General features: G+C 42.5%; 1 protein-coding gene across 1 annotated transcript in view; it reads right to left on the bottom strand.

Moving 5' to 3' along the window:
- CA14 (carbonic anhydrase 14) overlaps nt 1-18,607 on the bottom strand; it is a 78,936-nt gene that overhangs the window by 54,758 nt on the left and 5,571 nt on the right. The window contains exon 2 of the mRNA XM_089659342.1: nt 6,127-6,147. Coding sequence (XP_089515468.1) covers nt 6,127-6,147 — 21 coding nt within the window. The remainder of the gene's footprint in view (nt 1-6,126; nt 6,148-18,607) is intronic.

The raw sequence follows: 18,607 nt of genomic DNA, 5'->3' as shown, positions 1-18,607 counted from the left end.
TCCCAATGTAATGGTGTCACCAGCCCATCCACAGCCTGCTGACTCTTCTGAGTTTGGATTTTATTTCTTTTTTTTTTTTTTTTTCCAGGTGAATAGTGTAGAACGAAAAAATTCATTTAGTTTCTGATCGATTTGTAAATTTACTTATTTTGTTTCGTTGCATTCGTATCGAAACACGTTTTGTTTTGTTTATTCATTTTCGACTGGATTAAAATTTTTCGAATGGATTTGAGAATATCGAAGCAAATCCGAATTCATTGTGAAGCTGGTTCTATTCTATTCGATTTCAGAAGATGGTTATATTCTTTGTATGTGATTCTATTGCATTTTGTTACTTCTATTCTATTCTTTTATTCTCTTTTCTATTCCTTTATTTTCTATTTTATTTTATTGTATTCTATTCTATTGTATTTTGTTATTTCTATTCTGTTCTTTTATCCTCTTTTCTATTCCTTTATTTTCTATTCTATTTTATTGTATTCTATTCTTTTTGAAATTCAAATTTCAGAAGACTGCTATATTCTTTCTATTTTAATCTATTTTATCCTTTTTTTAATTCTGTTATTTTATTTTCTGTTATATTCTTTTTCTATTTTATTCCTTAATTTTCTATATTATTTTATTCTATTCTTTTATTTTCTATTCTTTTTGAAATTCAAATTTCGGAAGACTGCTATATTCTATTTTATTCTATCTTTTTTTTATTCTATTCTATTATTTTATTTTCTATTCTATTCATTTCTAGTCTATTTCTTTTTTTATTCTATTTCTTTATTTTCTATTCTATTCTTTGTATTCTATTCTTTTTGAAATTCCAATTTCGGAAGACTGCTATAATCTTTCTATTTTAATCTATTTTATCCTTTTTTTAATTCTATTCTTTTATTTTCTATTCTATTCTTTTTCTATTCTATTCCTTAATTTTCTATATTATTTTATTCTATTCTTTTATTTCTATTCTTTTCGAAATTCAAATTTCGGAAGACTGCTATATTCTATTTTATTCTATTATATCTTTTTTTTATTCTATTATTTTATTTTATATTCTATTCATTTCTAGTTTATTTTTTTTTTATTCTATTTCTTTATTTTCCATTCTGTTTTATTGTATTCTATTCTTTTTGAAATTCAAATTTCGGAAGACTGCTATATTCTTTCTATTTTAATCTATTTTATCCTTTTTTTATTCTATTCTTTTATTTTCTATTCCTTTATTTTCTATTCTATTTTATTCTATTCTTTTCGAAATTCAGATTTCAGAAGACTGCTATATTATTTCTATTTTATTCTATTCTATTTTTTTTATTCTATTCCTTTATTTTATTTTCTATTCTATTCATTTCTAATCTATTTATTTTTTTATTCTATTTCTTTATTTTCTATTCTATTGTTTTATTGTATTCTATTCTTTTTGAAATTCAAATTTCGGAAGACTGCTATATTCTATTTTAATCTATTTTATCCTTTTTTTAATTTTATTCTTTTATTTTCTATTATATTCTTTTTCTGTTCTATTCCTTAATTTTCTACATTATTTTATTCTATTCTTTTTGAAATTCACATTTCCGAAGACTGCTATATTCTATTTTATTCTATTATATCTTTTTTTTTTATTCTATTCTATTGTTTTATTTTCTATTCTATTCATTTCTAGTCCCATTGTAATGTACAGCGTTGAGCAAACTGTTGGCACTATATAAATACTGTGTAATAATAATAATAATAGTCTATTTATTTTTTTATTCTATTTCTTTATTTTCTATTCTGTTTTATTGTATTCTATTTTTTTTTAAATTCAAATTTCAGAAGACTGCTATATTCTTTCTATTTTAATCTATTTTATCCTTTTTTTAATTCTGTTATTTTATTTTCTGTTATATTCTTTTTCTATTTTATTCCTTAATTTTCTATATTATTTTATTCTATTCTTTTATTTTCTATTCTTTTTGAAATTCAAATTTCGGAAGACTGCTATATTCTATTGTATTCTATCTTTTTTTTATTCTATTCTATTATTTTATTTTCTATTCTATTCATTTCTAGTCTATTTCTTTTTTTATTCTATTTCTTTATTTTCTATTCTATTCTTTGTATTCTATTCTTTTTGAAATTCCAATTTCGGAAGACTGCTATAATCTTTCTATTTTAATCTATTTTATCCTTTTTTAAATTCTATTCTTTTATTTTCTATTCTATTCTTTTTCTATTCTATTCCTTAATTTTCTATATTATTTTATTCTATTCTTTTATTTCTATTCTTTTCGAAATTCAAATTTCGGAAGACTGCTATATTCTATTTTATTCTATTATATCTTTTTTTTTATTCTATTATTTTATTTTCTATTCTATTCATTTCTAGTTTATTTTTTTTTTATTCTATTTCTTTATTTTCCATTCTGTTTTATTGTATTCTATTCTTTTTGAAATTCAAATTTCGGAAGACTGCTATATTCTTTCTATTTTAATCTATTTTATCCTTTTTTTATTCTATTCTTTTATTTTCTATTCCTTTATTTTCTATTCTATTTTATTCTATTCTTTTCGAAATTCAGATTTCAGAAGACTGCTATATTATTTCTATTTTATTCTATTCTATTTTTTTTATTCTATTCCATTATTTTATTTTCTATTCTATTCATTTCTAATCTATTTATTTTTTTATTCTATTTCTTTATTTTCTATTCTATTGTTTTATTGTATTCTATTCTTTTTGAAATTCAAATTTCGGAAGACTGCTATATTCTATTTTAATCTATTTTATCCTTTTTTTAATTTTATTCTTTTATTTTCTATTATATTCTTTTTCTGTTCTATTCCTTAATTTTCTACATTATTTTATTCTATTCTTTTTGAAATTCACATTTCCGAAGACTGCTATATTCTATTTTATTCTATTATATCTTTTTTTTTTATTCTATTCTATTGTTTTATTTTCTATTCTATTCATTTCTAGTCCCTTTGTAATGTACAGCGTTGAGCAAACTGTTGGCACTATATAAATACTGTGTAATAATAATAATAGTCTATTTATTTTTTTATTCTATTTCTTTATTTTCTATTCTGTTTTATTGTATTCTATTCTTTTTGAAATTCAAATTTCGGAAGACTGCTATATTCTTTCTATTTTAATCTATTTTATCCTTTTTTTATTCTATTCTTCTATTATTTTTCTATTCTATTCCTTTATTTTCTATTCTATTTTATTCTATTCTTTTCAAAATTCAAATTTCGGAAGACTGCTATATTCTTTCTATTTTATTCTATTCTATTTTTTTTATTCTATTCCATTATTTTATTTTCTATTCTATTCATTTCTAATCTATTTATTTTTTTATTCTATTTCTTTATTTCCTATTCTATTGTTTTACTGTATTCTATTCTTTTTGAAATTCAAATTTCGGCTCCTAGTTCTGCTTCTCCTTCTCCCAGTCTGAGTGCTGCTGTGAAGCTAATATCAATTCCAATATATACAGCTAGCTATAAGTACAAATACATTTAATATATAGGCGTCTGTTATAAATGTGTTTTTTTTAATTAAATCAATGGATACATTTTGGAATGAAAAACCTTCCAGGCGTGAATTTGAGAAGCGCAGAACAATGACGCAATCTCATCCTCGAAATGCCTGGAACTCCTGGGAGAATAGCCGGCAATAAAAGGTGTCACCACAGTCATCACTCTCACTTTAGTGACCTCAGAAAATGAGTTAATGACCCCCCCTCCCCTCCCCCCTGCCCAGGATTCCTGCATTGTGCATGATGATGTCACCCTGGAGGGATTTACAATGTAAAGGAAGGGGCTTATTTGCATTTCAATGAACCTTTTCCTATGTTAATGTGAAGTCAGGAGATAAAGGCCACAGTGACCTGTATGGGGACCCGCAGGAGGAGACAAGCTGCCTCTTCAACAATCATATCACCGGCCTGGGAATTTCAGTCCGGCTCCAAAAACGGTTCACCTTCACAAGGGTGTCCTAAATATAATCCGGCACCAGATATAGTCCCTGTATGGAAGGAGAAGAACTCTGTCCACATAGGGAGGGTCAGGGGAGATAACGGGCGGGTTGTAACAGGGAATACGACTTTAAGAGATCCTGGAAGGCATTATGAGGGGTTCCCACTGTCCCTGTGCTGAGTTCCCGTGTCTGTACACCCGCTGTGCCCATTATGAGGGGTTCCCGCCATCCCTGTGCTGAGTTCCCAGGTCTGTACACCCGCTGTGCCCATTATGAGGGGTTCCCGCCATCCCTGTGCTGAGTTCCCAGGTCTGTACACCCGCTGTGCCCATTACGAGGGGTTCCCTCCATCCCTGTGCTGAGTTCCCGGGTCTGTACACTTGCTGTGCCCATTATGAGGGGTTTCCACCATCCTTGTGCTGGGTTCTGGGGTCTGTACACCCGCTGTGCCCATTATGAGGGGTTTCCACCAACCTTGTGCTGGGTTCTGGGGTCTGTACACCCGCTGTGCCCATTATGAGGGGTTTCCACCATCCTTGTGCTGGGTTCTGGGGTCTGTACACCCGCTGTGCCCATTATGAGGGGTTTCCACCATCCTTGTGCTGAGTTTTCGGGTCTGTACACCCGCTGTGCCCATTATGAGGGGTTCCCGCCATCCCTGTGCTGAGTTCCCAGGACTGTACACCCGCTGTGCCCATTATGAGGGGTTCCCACCATCCCTGTGCTGAGTTCCCGGGTCTGTACACCCGCTGTGCCCATTATGAGGGGTTCCCGCCATCCCTGTGCTGAGTTCCCAGGTCTCTACAGAATAGAAAATATAAAATAGAACAGAAAATAAAGGAATATAAAATAATAGAACAGAATAGAAAATAAAAGAATAGAATAAAATAGAATAGAAAATAAAGGAATAGAAAAGAATAGAACAGAGAAGAAAATAAAAAATATAATAGAAAAAAATTTAATTATAGTTATAATAGATTTGAATAAAATAGAATAGAACATAAAGGAATAGAAAAGAATAGAAAATAAAAAATAGAATTGAAAATACACAGTGGCTAAATGGTTAGCACTTCCGCCTGGCAATACTGGGGTCGTTGGTTCGAATCCCAACCATGGCACCACCTGCCTAGAATTTGCATGTTCTCCCTATGACTGCATGGGTTTCCTCCGGGTACTCCGGTTTCCTCCTACACTCCAAAGACATGCTGGTAGGTTAATTGGTTTCTCTCTAAAATTGTCTCTAGTATGTGTATGTGTGAGTTAGGGACCTTAGATTGTACGCCCCTTGAGGGTCAGGAACCTTAGATTGTACGCCCCTTGAGGGTCAGGAACCTTAGATTGTACGCCCCTTGAGGGTTAGGGACCTTAGATTGTACACCCCTTGAGGGTTAGAGACCTTAGATTGTACGCCCCTTGAGGGTTAGAGACCTTAGATTGTATGCCCCTTGAGGGTTAGGGACCTTAGATTGTACGCCCCTTGAGGGTTAGGGACCTTAGATTGTACACCCCTTGAGGGTTAGAGACCTTAGATTGTATGCCCCTTGAGGGTTAGGGACCTTAGATTGTACGCCCCTTGAGGGTAAGGGACTGATGTGAATGTACAATATACACGTGAAGTGCGGTGTAAATTGATATCGCTATATAAGTACCTGAAATAAATAAATAAAGGAATAGAACAGAATATAAAATAAAAAAAATAAAATAGAATAGAAAATGAAAAGAAAATAAGAGTAGAAAATAAAGAAATAGAGAATAGAATAGAAAATATTAAAATATAATAGAAAATAAAGGAATAGAACAGAATATAAAATAAAAAAATAAAATAGAATAGAAAATATTAAAATATAATAGAAAATAAAGGAATAGAAAAGAAAAGAACAGATTATAAAATAAAAAATAAAGGAATAGAAAAGAATAGAAAATAGAATTACAGTTATAATAGATTAGAATAGAATAGAAAGAACATGACCGTCAAATTCCGAATAGAACCAGCTATTCTCGACAATAAATTTGTTTCAATTCGAATTCGATTTGATTTCAATCCACTGGAAAAATATGAATCTGGTTGAAAACGAATAAGCGAAAGGAAACAAATTTCGTTACGAATTCAACTAAACAAAATCAGTAACTTAACGAATGGATCCGAAATGGATAACAGAAAAGGCGCTCACCTGTGTAGGACCACGAGGCTCCTGAAACAAAAGAGAAAACAAAATAGGTGTTAGCAGACAGCACTGACTTATAAAAAAAAAAAAAAACATCAGACTTTTGATTTCATCCCTGAGCTCAGGCTTTTCTTTTTGAATCATTTTTATTTAATTCACAATAAAACATTTTTCACACAGACATCGGTGAATGTTGTTCTCCATCAGCCGTGCCAAGCAAGTGGGACATCACAATGTTCTTTCGGTGACATTTATCGCTTCAGCACTCTTCAGAATGGAGAGATCTCGGTGTTATCGCCGGTACGGGTTCGTTTTGTGGAATTAACTATTTCATGGTATAAAATTGTAGCAAAAAATGAAAGAATGAGTGAAAGAGAATATAAATAGTGTCCCCTCGTTATTATATCACCTCAGAGAGAGTGAACGCTCTACTACAGACCTCCGATGGTCAGTGTCCTGCCTGACATACAAGGAAGATTGGGTTCAGGATTGGAGGGCCACACTATAATGTTGTAGCCCAGAAACAGGTTTACTCCAATGTAGAATCAGATGGAAAGTGCGCATGAAGCCAATGTGTTTCGGGGACTAAGGATTGCCAAGCTGAACCCCACAACGCATCGGCTTTGTGGGGTTCATGTCCAAATCCCACCTAGTTGTACACTTTCAATTTACAAGCAACAACCCAATTCTTGATCCTTCACACCTCAGCTCACCCCAATTCCTGCACCTTCACATCTCAGTCCACCCCAATTCTTGCACCTTCACATCCCAGTCCACCCCAATTCCTGCACCTTCACATCTCAGTCCACCCCAATTCCTGCACCTTCACATCTCAGTCCACCCCAATTCCTGCACCTTCACACCTCAGATCACTTCAGTTCCTGCACCTTCACTCCTCAGATCATCCCGAATTCCTGCACCTTCACACCTCAGATCACCTTGATTCTTGCACCTTCACACCTCAGATCACTCCAATTCCTGCACCCTCACCCCTCAGATCATTCTGAATTCCTTCACCTTCACACCTCAGATCACCCTGATTCTTGCACCTTCACACCTAACATCACCTTGATACATCACATCTCCCCAATTCCTTCACCTTCACACTTCAGATCACCCCAATTCCTTCACCTTCACACCTCAGATCACTCCAATTCCTGCTCCTTCACACCTCAGATCAGCCCAATTCCTGCACCTTCACACCTCAGATCAGCCCAATTCCTGCACCTTCACACCTCAGATCAACCCAATTCCTGCACCTTCACACCTCAGATCACCCTGATTCTTGCACCTTCACACCTCAGATCACTCCAATTCCTGCACCTTCACATCTCAGATCACTCCAATTCCTGCACCTTCACACCTCAGATCACCCTGATTCTTGCACCTTCACACCTCAGATCACTCCAATTCCTGCACCTTCACACCTCAGATCAGCCCAATTCCTGCACCTTCACACCTCAGATCAGCCCAATTCCTGCACCTTCACACCTCAGATCACCCCAATTCCTGCACCTTCACACCTCAGATCACCCTGATTCTTGCACCTTCACACCTCAGATCACTCCAATTCCTGCACCTTCACATCTCAGATCACTCCAATTCCTGCACCTTCACACCTCAGATCACTTCAATTCCTGCACTTTCCCACCTCAGATCACCCTGATTCTTGCACCTTCACACCTCAGATCACTCCATTTCCTGCACCCTCACCCCTCAGATCACTCCAATTCCTGCAGCTTCACACCTCAGATCACTCCAATTCCTGCTCCTTCACACCACAGATCAGCCCAATTCCTGCACCTTCACACCTCAGATCAGCCCAATTCCTGCACCTTCACACCTCAGATCACCCCGATTCCTGCACCTTCACACCTCAGATCACCCTGATTCTTGCACCTTCACACCTCAGATCACCCTGATTCTTGCACCTTCACACCTCAGATCACTCCAATTCCTGCACCTTCACATCTCAGATCACTCCAATTCCTGCACCTTCACACCTCAGATCACTCCAATTCCTGCACTTTCCCACCTCAGATCACCCTGATTCTTGCACCTTCACACCTCAGATCACTCCATTTCCTGCACCCTCACCCCTCAGATCATTCTGAATTCCTGCACCTTTACACCTCAGATCACTCCAATTCCTGCACCTTCACACCTCAGATCATACCAAATTCCTGCACCTTCACACCTCAGATCACTCCAATTCCTGCACTTTCCCACCTCAGATCACCCTGATTCTTGCACCTTCACACCTCAGATCACCCCAATTCCTGCACCTTCACACCTCAGATCACTCCAATTCCTGCACCTTCACACCTCAGATCACTCCAATTCCTGCACCTTCACACCTCAGATCACCCCAATTCCTGAACCTTCACACCTCAGATCACCCCAATTCCTGCACCTTCATACCTCAGATTATCCCAAATTCCTGCACCTTCACACCTCAGATCACCCCATTTCCTGCACCTCCACACCTCAGATCTCCCCAGTTCCTGCAGCTTCATACCTCAGATCATTCTGAATTCCTGCACCTTCACACCTCAGGTCACCCCAATTCTTTCACCTTCACACCTCAGATCACCCCAATTCCCGCACTTTCATACCTCAGATCTCCTCAGTTCCTGCACCTTCACCCCTCAGATCTCCTCAGTTCCTTCACCTTCGCAATTCAGATCTCCCCATTCCTGCACCTCCAGACCTCAGATTATCCAAATTCCTGCACCTTGAATTGGAAATCCCTACATCCCAGTGGGGAGATTTCCCTTCACTTTCTATCTTGTAGACACAACAGGAATTCTAGGAAAATCTCTCTAAAGTATCGTAAATCCTTTTTTAGTGGTTCTTGAACAGTCGACCCCCAATTGGAAGATTTCCCTTCTTTTTCCTGTTCTGGGGACAATTGTAACATTTTACATTTCCCATAATTCCCGATGCCATTAACAGTGGTCAGCAGGACAAAAAAAAGAGAGTGAACGTCCCCGGCTCCCTGTTTAAGGGTGTCTCCTTTCTTTTGCAACATTCTATGGAGCCACCCTTGCATGCAGGGACTAGAGTGGTGTCTCCCTACACTGTGTGCATCAATAGAAACACACAGCCCCACAGGCTAGGATTTCAAGGAGCTCCCCTGCTCCCAACTAACAGACTGGCCGATGACGGTAGTGTCAACTGCTAACGCTTTCCCATGAAGACCGGAAGTTCAGTACCTTCACTTAGCCTGAAGGCATCATTCCTTAGCTGTGTGGTCGGTTGTCACCTCAGTGACCTATCTATCATGAGCACTGGGTGCATCAGCTTTCCTGGAACAGGGAAGAAGTCACTCCCGGGACATCTTCCATCGGACACCCTGGTCCGTTTACCAGAATTCTGGTGGCAGCATGGAGACCTTACAATTATGCCATTTACCCAGAGGGGGAAGTCGTCCCTTCGATGTTTTCATGACTTGACATTTCTTTGGTGCCAGAGGGGGAATTTGTATAAACCCGCAGCGTGCATGTGAATAACCCTGCAAGTCCATAGCCATGGACGAAGAAAAGGGTCACTTTAGGAGCCCTCTGAAGAGCAATCTGTGTTGGATCGCTCTTCGTAGGGTATGGTGGGGGGGCATTGTGTGGAATCGCGTGCATTGCATAGGGTTATGGCATGGGCCCATTGACTTGCGTTGGTCTCCTGTGGCAGCCTGGCATGCTGTGCAATTTTTGCCCCAGCTGTGAAGCTACAGCATATGTACAGCCCTTCATGGCTGCATGCCCAGGTTCAGGCGGACGATAAAACCATGTCTCAGGCACCATTTTTTGGCTCCTTCTGTAATTAAGGGAGCAGTAATTGTGTGTTCTAGTCTGTTCAGGGATTCATAAGCTGGGAGTTTGATTGCTTCCCCCTGTCTCTGGAAGAAATTTCCAGAGTTCAGGGCTGGAGATTCTAGACAACCAACCTCAAAATGTATCATGCTCCAGCCAGTCTCTGGAGAGAAGTGTCCAGAAGGGGACTTGAATGATGATAAATAGTCTGAGACAAGTCTGGGTTCCTTCTCCTCAGGACGGTCCCAGAGCCAGAGGGGCTACTGTACTGGGGCATCCCATGGACTGTACAGCTGTTTTAGAGGCTTCAGCGGTGTCAGGGCTGAAGGCCTGTATGGACTCTGCTTGAAGCTGGTTACAGAACCCCACCACCAGGGACCTGGTCAGGAAAGGTGCTCTTTCACTCACTGGACCATGTCTGGAGGAAGGTGGAAAGTGGCAGCTGTCCTAGTGACTTGTGATTAATGACTCTAAACCAGGGGTCTCCAAACTATGGCCCTCCAGCTGTTGAAATACTACAAGTCCCCTCATTCGTCTGCTTCTGGGAGTCTTGCCTGTGGCTGTCAGAGTCTTGCAAGGCCTCATGGGACTTGCAGTTCCTCAACTCCTGGAGGGCCATAGTTTGGAGACCCCTGCTCTAACCTGATCCCTGTGATCATGAAGTGTTCAGAAACTGCACTGGGTACCAACAGTTGTGCATCAGTGCAAGGTAACCGAATGCCAATAATACTTGCTTCATGGTCCTCAGCATGGGGGTGTGTGGAATGTTCAACATTCATGTTGACTTAAGGAGAAGATTGTCCTCTGGTCACTAAGTGCTGGGGGCATTTTGGAGTATCCCATGCCCTAACCCCCCCCCTTCTCCTGTTAATGTTTACCAGCAATAAACTTTAAAAACAATAACCTCCAGACCGATTCATTCTAGCTGGAGTGTGTGGACTCGTGCTTGGGTGACTGGCAGCCTCTGTACTGTTAGGAAAGATCCAGATAATACCAGGGGCCCCTTCAGGGGTAGCACTAGACTTTTATGACAGATACCTACTTCCAATCCCTCAATCCTCGCCCAGGTGAGAAGTGCATCAGCTCGGAGTCTCCCAACCCCGGCCAACCTCACTTCCTGCCCATAGCCTCCTGGGGCACGCCACATTGCCTAGGAGGCTACCGGACCAGTATCACACATGCGCAGCGGGGTACTGGCTGTGAAAGTCTAGGACAGCCTTTCTCAACCTATTCAACACAGAGGGTCTCTGTAAAATAACTTTCCGGTCTCAGGGAACCCCTGCTAAAAATTACTATATGTACAACTCATGATACATTAGTGTGATGATCATGGTAAGAATGCTCCTTACACTTGTGGTCATTGAAAATAATTACCTCCTTTCAAGATAGATGAAAGATAGATGAAAGATCAATGGTGTCAGTGGGAACTTATCTGAGAGGCTAACATTGCTCATTGCTCAAGGAACCCCTGGAAACCTCTAAAGGAACCCTAGGGTTCCATGGAACCCTGGCTGAGAAACCTTGCTCTAGGAAGTCACAGCCTACTCCCAAATCCAAGATCAGTTGGAACTTATCTGAGAGGCAGAGATTGCTCATTGTTCAAGGAACCCCTGGAATCCTCTGAAGGAACCCTGGCTGAGAAACCCTGCTATAGGAAGTCACAGCCAACTCCCATATCCAAGATCAGTGGGAACTTATCTGAGAGGCAGAGATTACCCATTGCTCAAGGAACGCCTAACAACCTCTGAAGGAACCCTAGTGTTCCATGGAACCCTGGCTGAGAAACCTTGCTCTAGGAAGTCACAGCCTACTCCCATATCCAAGATCAGTTGGAACTTATCTGAGAGGCAGAGATTGCTCATTGCTCAAGGAACCCCTGGAAACCTCTGAAGGAACCCTAGGGTTCCATGGAACCCTGGCTGAGAAACCCTGCTCTAGTAAGTCACAGCCAACTCCCATATCCAAGATCAGTGGGAACTTATCTGAGAGACAGAGATTGCTCATTGCTCAAGGAACCCCTAACAACTTCTGGAGGAACCCTAGCGTTCCATGGAACCCTGGCTGACAAACCCTGCTCTAGGAAGTCACAGCCAACTCCCATATCCAAGATGGCAGCACTGGAGCACTGATGCCTTGCAAAGAATACAGGTCTTGGCAAGACAGTTCCGGACTTCATGAGCTGGTAAGAGTTTTAATTTTTTACAATGTTCCTCTTTAACAAGCATTTAACCCTTTCAGTGTGTGGGAAGGGGATGGGGTCAGAGTATTTTTTAACAAAATTCCTGAAGTTTAGCCAACATCCTCTGTCACCATTGGCATTCAAAAAATAAACCCTTTTACATGGAAAAAATCCTTTTAAACAATACATTTCTCTGTCCCAGCCCTCCCGTGGACTTCCCTAATAGATGGTATTAATAAAAGGCAATCATTATCCCAGATTGTTACTCTCGTAAGCTTTGGTGACCACTTGTACTTTGAGCTTCATCAGTTTTACTCATTACATTGTCCTCGTTTGTAAAAGCAATATACATCCATGAAAGGACCATTGAACCTCCAATAATACCATCACATTACACAAAAGAGTCACCAGTAACATTGACAGGTGTACAAAGGACCCTCGCAGAACTTTGCTCTACAGCTTACAGCTCTATGTTAGCCGTCGCTTTTAGGTTTCACAACAGCAAAAGTTTTTCTTCCTTTCTTGTGGTTGTTTTTGATTTTTTTTTTTCTCCATTAGTTAACAAGTTCTAATTACGGTACAAAGGATAACCGTGTTAATGTCCAACCTGGAACGGGCAAAAAATTCTTCCATCTCCAATAGATACACATTCCAGAAAAACCTCTAATACAGTATTAGAGACAACGAAGTTCCTTCATTATGGTGATCTGGTGAGGATTCAGTTTGAAATGTTAGTAGAAAAGAAGGATATTGTTTTGACACAAGAAGCTGTTAAAGTGCCAAAACCTCGTAGAGAAATGCAAACAACTGGTCCAAAACAGTGTATCGAGTTGAATGACTTTGGCGAGAACAGACCCAAGCATACCCACTGTAGTGCTACCCCCGTATGAGCTGCTGGACTTAACTGGTTCTTCCCCAAACAGTGCAGTGGCTACCCATCAAGCAAGCAACAGTCCATTCCCTTTGGCCTCATAAGACAGTCTAGGGCAGGGTTTCTCAACCAGGGTTCTATGAAACCCAAAGGTTCCTCCAGAAGTTGCTAGGGTTTCCTTGACCAATGAGCAATTTCTGCCTCTCAGATACATTCCCACTGGTGCCACAGAGCTATCTGTAAGTTAGTAATTCTTCCCAATGTCCACAAGGGTAACTAACATACTTACCACTGGCCATCACACTAATGTATCGTGATCTGTAGATATAGTCATTTTTAGCAGGCTCCCTGAGACCGGAAAGTAATTTCAAGGGTTCCTCTGTGTTGAAAAGGTTGAGAAAGGCAGGTCTAGGGGAGGTCTTTTTAAAGCGGAGTTCCACTCACACGGTAAAAAAATAATAGTCAGCAGCTACAAAAACTGTAGCTGCTGACTTTTAAAAAACAGCCACTCACCTGTCCCACAATCCCGCGGTGTCCTCCCCGCAGCCAGTTTCACCGGGTGTCCTGTGTTCCAGGTGCCGGCATCTTCAGTGTGGGCACCCGGCTGCGACAGCTTGCGGTTTTACAGCCGGGTGCCCACTGCACTTGCACGAGTAGCGATGCGCTTCCTGAATGGCCCCGTGGTCTTCTAGACCCTGTCACGTGTCCCAGAAGACTACGGGGAGGGAGGGTAGGAGGACAACTTCCGCTTCCGATCGCCTAGGCGTTCGCAGCGGAAATGGGAGAGGGTACCTGTCAATTTCGGGTACCCGTTCCCCAAAGGTGCCAATCCTTAATGGAGAGCTGGGGACCAGTCTTTAAAGCGGAACTTCCCATTTGGGTGGAACTCCGCTTTAAAATTCATTGCTTGTAGAACTGTAACAGGAGAGGGGTTGGGGTGGTATGGGCTACTCCAAAAATGTTGACTGGCAACAGGAGGACACACTTCACTAGGTGAAACGTCTTTGAACAGTCTTTTAAGCCAGGAGCAAAGGGGAAGGCCAGGACTAAGGCCCTGAAGGAGCTGTCCCCGAAAAAGCTAGCCTTGGCACCCCAAAAACAAAAGAGCACACGGTCATTGGAATCTTGAGCTTGGGTACTCAGTGTCCCAGAGCTGCTGCACCTCCCAGCTTCCACCAGGCGTTCCTCGGAGAGTTCACCAGATAAAGTACTTAATTAGCTGGGACCTTGATGAACTTCAACAGACACCAGCAGGATTGCCTCAAAGGGGCAGCAGTTCCTGAGGCTTGAGACTTCTCCAATAGGACAAGACAAGGCTTCTCCAGACCCCTATACCATTTATGTTCTCCCCAGCCACCTACTGGGGCACACCTTCCAAGGGATTGGCGGAGGCACACTAAATATTCAAGCTGCCCATTCGACTCTCCAAGCCCTCTATGTTCTGTAAGCCTCCAGAATGCAGTGGGAAGCAATCAAACCTGCAGCCTGTGAGATCTAGAACAACCCAAAGGAATCAATAACTGCTCCACTGATTACAGAGGAGCCAGAAAGAGCTACATTTACCCATCACCCTAGGGACCTAACTAGCAGGGTGCTACACCATCATTAAAGAAGACATCTCACTTCCATTTTGAATCATGTGTTCTGTTCTCTAGGGGATGAAGTACATGTAGTTTGTTGTCCCATCTTCCTATAGGGCTTCCTCCTAGAGGCTAGATGTGAGGTTCAACAGGGCACCCCTCCTCCCACCATCCAACCATGTAGCTACCAAGAAGATGGCTTTTTCGACAAAATGGCACTGTTCTCTTCATCTCCAAGTACTTGCCTGCTTGCCTGAAACACTTTAGCTGTTGAGCCCCCTTACTCCTGCATTCCTTGGGAGATGCTCGTTTCGGGCAAGTGCTTGAAGGCAGAGAAAAGTGCCATCTGCCAAATCAGCTGTCTACTTGTTAGCTACGTTGTTGGATGGCGGTGGAGGGAGGAGGGGGCGCCCTGTCCAACCTCACAGCTAGCCTTGGACAGCACACAGAAAGGTGGGACAAGTGCTCTGTCCTCCAGAAGACGGAACACGTTAACAAAATTCAGGTGAGACTTCTTCTGTAAGATTGAGGTTGAATACCAGAAAAACCCAATGGGAAGATCCACCTTCTCTAGGTGTCCTGATGACCATGGTTACCAGCACAGAAAGCAGAGCTGACACCAGAACAGGAGGCAAGGGGAAATCTTTCAAAGGGAACATCTCTTTTAGTGACAACTTCTGTTGTGTTGTCGGGAATTGCCAATGGAGGCTGGAGAGCTGAATCACCCCCTGGCTTCTAATAACTGTTGGGGCGCTTAGAGAGAGTTCTCCCCATCTTCACAACTCTGTGTCCATCTTGTCTGGGAATGTTGGGTGTTCTCCGGCTACCTTTGCATTTTCTGAATCCTACTGTTACATTCTCCATAGTATAAAATAAATGATACATTCTGTAGGGATGGTGGGAACATCTCATAATGGGCACATCAGGTATACAGACATGGGAACTCAGCACAGACATGGTGGTAATCCCTCAAAATGGACACAGCAGTTGTGTAGACCTGGGAACTCAGCACATGGATGGTGGGAACATCTCATAATGGGCAAAGCATGTGTGAAGACCCAGAACTTAGCACAGGTATGGTGAGAACCCCTCATAATGGGCACAGCAGGTGTACAGATCCAAGAACTCAGCATAGGGATGGTGGGAACCCCTCATAATGGGCACAGCAGGTGTGCAGACCCAGAACTTAGCACAGGTATGGTGGGAACATCTCATAATGGGCAAAGCATGTGTGCAGACCCAGAACTTAGCACAGGTATGGTGAGAACCCCTCATAATGGGCACAGCAGGTGTACAGATCCAAGAACTCAGCATAGGGATGGTGGGAACTCCTCATAATGGGCACAGCAGGTGTACAGACCTGGGAACTCAGCACAGGGATGATGGGAACCCCTCATAATGGGCACAGCAGGTATAGAGACCTGGAAACTCAGCACAGACATGGCAGAAATCCCTCTTAATGGACACAGCAGTTGTGTAGACACGGGAACTCAGCACAGTGATGGTGGGAACATCTCATAATGGGCAAAGCATGTGTGCAGACCCAGAATTCAGCACAGGTATGGTGAGAACCCTCATAATGGGTACAGCGGGTGTACAGACCCAGGAACTCAGCACAGGGATGGTGGGAACACCTCATAATGGGCAAAGCAGGTGTATAGACCCGGGAACTCAGCACAGGTAAAGTAGGAACCCCTCATAATGGGTACAGCAGGTGTACAGACCCGGGAACTCAGCACAGGGATGGTGGGAACACCTCATAATGGGCAAAGCAGGTGTACAGACCCGGGAACTCAGCATATGGGATGGTGGGAACCCCTCATAATGGACAGGGCAGTTGTGTAGACCCGGGAACTCAGCACAGGGATGGTGAGAACATCTCAAAATGGGCACAATGGGTGTACAGACCCAGGAACTCTGCACAAGTATGGTAGGAACCCCTCATAATGGGCACAACGGGTGTACAGACCCAAGAACTCAGCACAGGGATGGGTGTAGACCTAAAAACTCGGCACAGGCATATTGGATGCTCCTCATAATGAGCAAAGCAGATGTAAAGACCCAGAAACTCATCTCAGATCTCATAATGCGCATAACAGTTGTGTTGACCCAGGAACTAAGTCCAGCGATGGTCGGAACCCCCCATAATTGGCAAAGCAGGTGTGCAGACCCAAGAACTCAGCGTAGGGGTGCTTAAGGTCCCTCAAATAGGGCAAAACAGGTTTACAAACCGGGGAACTCAGTGCAAGTATGGTGGGAGTCCTGCTTAATGGGTACAACAGGTGTAAAGACTCAGGAACACCACACAGAAATTTCACGCAACAGGAAATGAGAAGCAAATGCCCACATAGACATTTATCACTGGAACAACAATGGCCCCATTGGAAGATTTCTCCTTGATTCCTTTTCGGTGACAACAGTAACAATTGAGCTTTCCCATCCCACTTTGTGCCAATGGAAGCCAGGTGAATATTCCAAGTGGGAAAACAAAGAGTAATAAACACCTAAATGAGGTTCACACCCTTCCCCCACTCTACCCAAAACTAGAAAAACACTTTTTTTTCTTTAGATACATTTGAACTTTCCAGCACCCACCAAACTCTGAACCCTTAGCTTTAGTTGGGCAGAGCCTTTAATTGTGTACTCCTATATGGCTCCCACTTACCCCGCTAGACCCTAGCTCGTAAAGCCCAGTTGGGGGGCCACGCACAAGAATATTTGTATTCAATAATAAATCTTCTTAGAGCTTATGGTACTTAGGAGGCCCTGTTCGTGATCCAGGAAAGAATCCTGCAGACATTCAGGATAATCCCGATCTCCCCTCGTCTGATACAGTTTCTCCCTGGCAGAGGACGGACTTTCCCACACTGAACAAAGAGATGACATTGCAGTGAATGGACAGGGACAGCTTGGCTCAGCACCAGCCATGCTGAATGTCCTATCTCACTGCCCTCCTTTCATGCGTTACACGTGAATTGTGTACCAAAGAATCTGTGAGTTTTGGATAGATAAGGAAAAATCTTGATTTTCGTAGCTCGGAATTGTATATCAGAGGTGCTGGATCCAAGTGATCATAAGTTCCATGGTTGAAGAACGTCAACTGAGTTCATATGGAGTGGAATAGCTCTGGTGAGGCTGCTCTCAACAGGGTGGCCCTTATCTAGAGCAGTGGTTCTAGCCATGGACTCTCTGCTCCTGGGTCTCCAGGTAGCTGCAGATCCCCTAACCTCCCACAGAGGCTCCCAGCTCTCATGGTGCCAACCAACCTTTTTACAGTGGCCTGCTAAGCCCCTCAACCTCTCAAGGTGACCCAGGCCCCCTAAGATCCGTCAGTCCCCACAGTGCTCACCGAAGTCCCACAGTGTCCCCCAGACCTTGCAGTTCCCCCTAGATTGCTACAGAGTCTCCAGTCCCACAGTGTCCCCCAGACCTTGCAGTTCCCCCCTAGATTGCTACAGAGTCTCCAGTCCCACAGTGTCCCTCAGCCCCACAGTGTCCCCCAGACCTTGCAGTTCCCCCTAGATTGCTACAGAGTCTCCAGTCCCACAGTGTCCCCCAGACCTTGCAGTTCCCCCTAGATTTCTACAGAGTCTCCAGTCCCACAGTGTCCCTCAGCCCCACAGTGTCCCCCAGACCTTGCAGTTCCCCCTAGATTGCTACAGAGTCTCCAGTCCCACGGTGTCCCTCAGCCCCACAGTGTCCCCCAGACCTTGCAGTTCCCCCTAGATTGCTACAGAGTCTCCAGTCCCACAGTGTCCCTCAGCCCCACAGTGTCTCCCAGACCTTGCAGTTCCCCCTAGATTGCTACAGAGTCTCCAGTCCCACGGTGTCCCTCAGCCCCACAGTGTCTCCCAGACCTTGCAGTTCCCCCTAGATTGCTACAGTCTCCAGTCCCACGGTGTCCCTCAGCCCCACAGTGTCTCCCAGATCTTGCAGTTCCCCCTAGATTGCTACAGGGTCTCCAGTCCCACAGTGTCCCTCAGCCCCACAGTGTCCCCCAGACCATGCAGTCCCCCCTAGATTGCTACAGGGTCTCCAGTCCCACAGT

Source organism: Staurois parvus, unplaced genomic scaffold (genome assembly GCF_062004578.1).
Source record: "Staurois parvus isolate SC_StPar_1 unplaced genomic scaffold, SC_StPar_1.0 ptg001150l, whole genome shotgun sequence".
Lineage (NCBI taxonomy): Eukaryota > Metazoa > Chordata > Amphibia > Anura > Ranidae > Staurois > Staurois parvus.
Note: the sequence above shows the minus strand (reverse complement) of the source record. Positions and strands in the feature narration are given on the sequence as shown.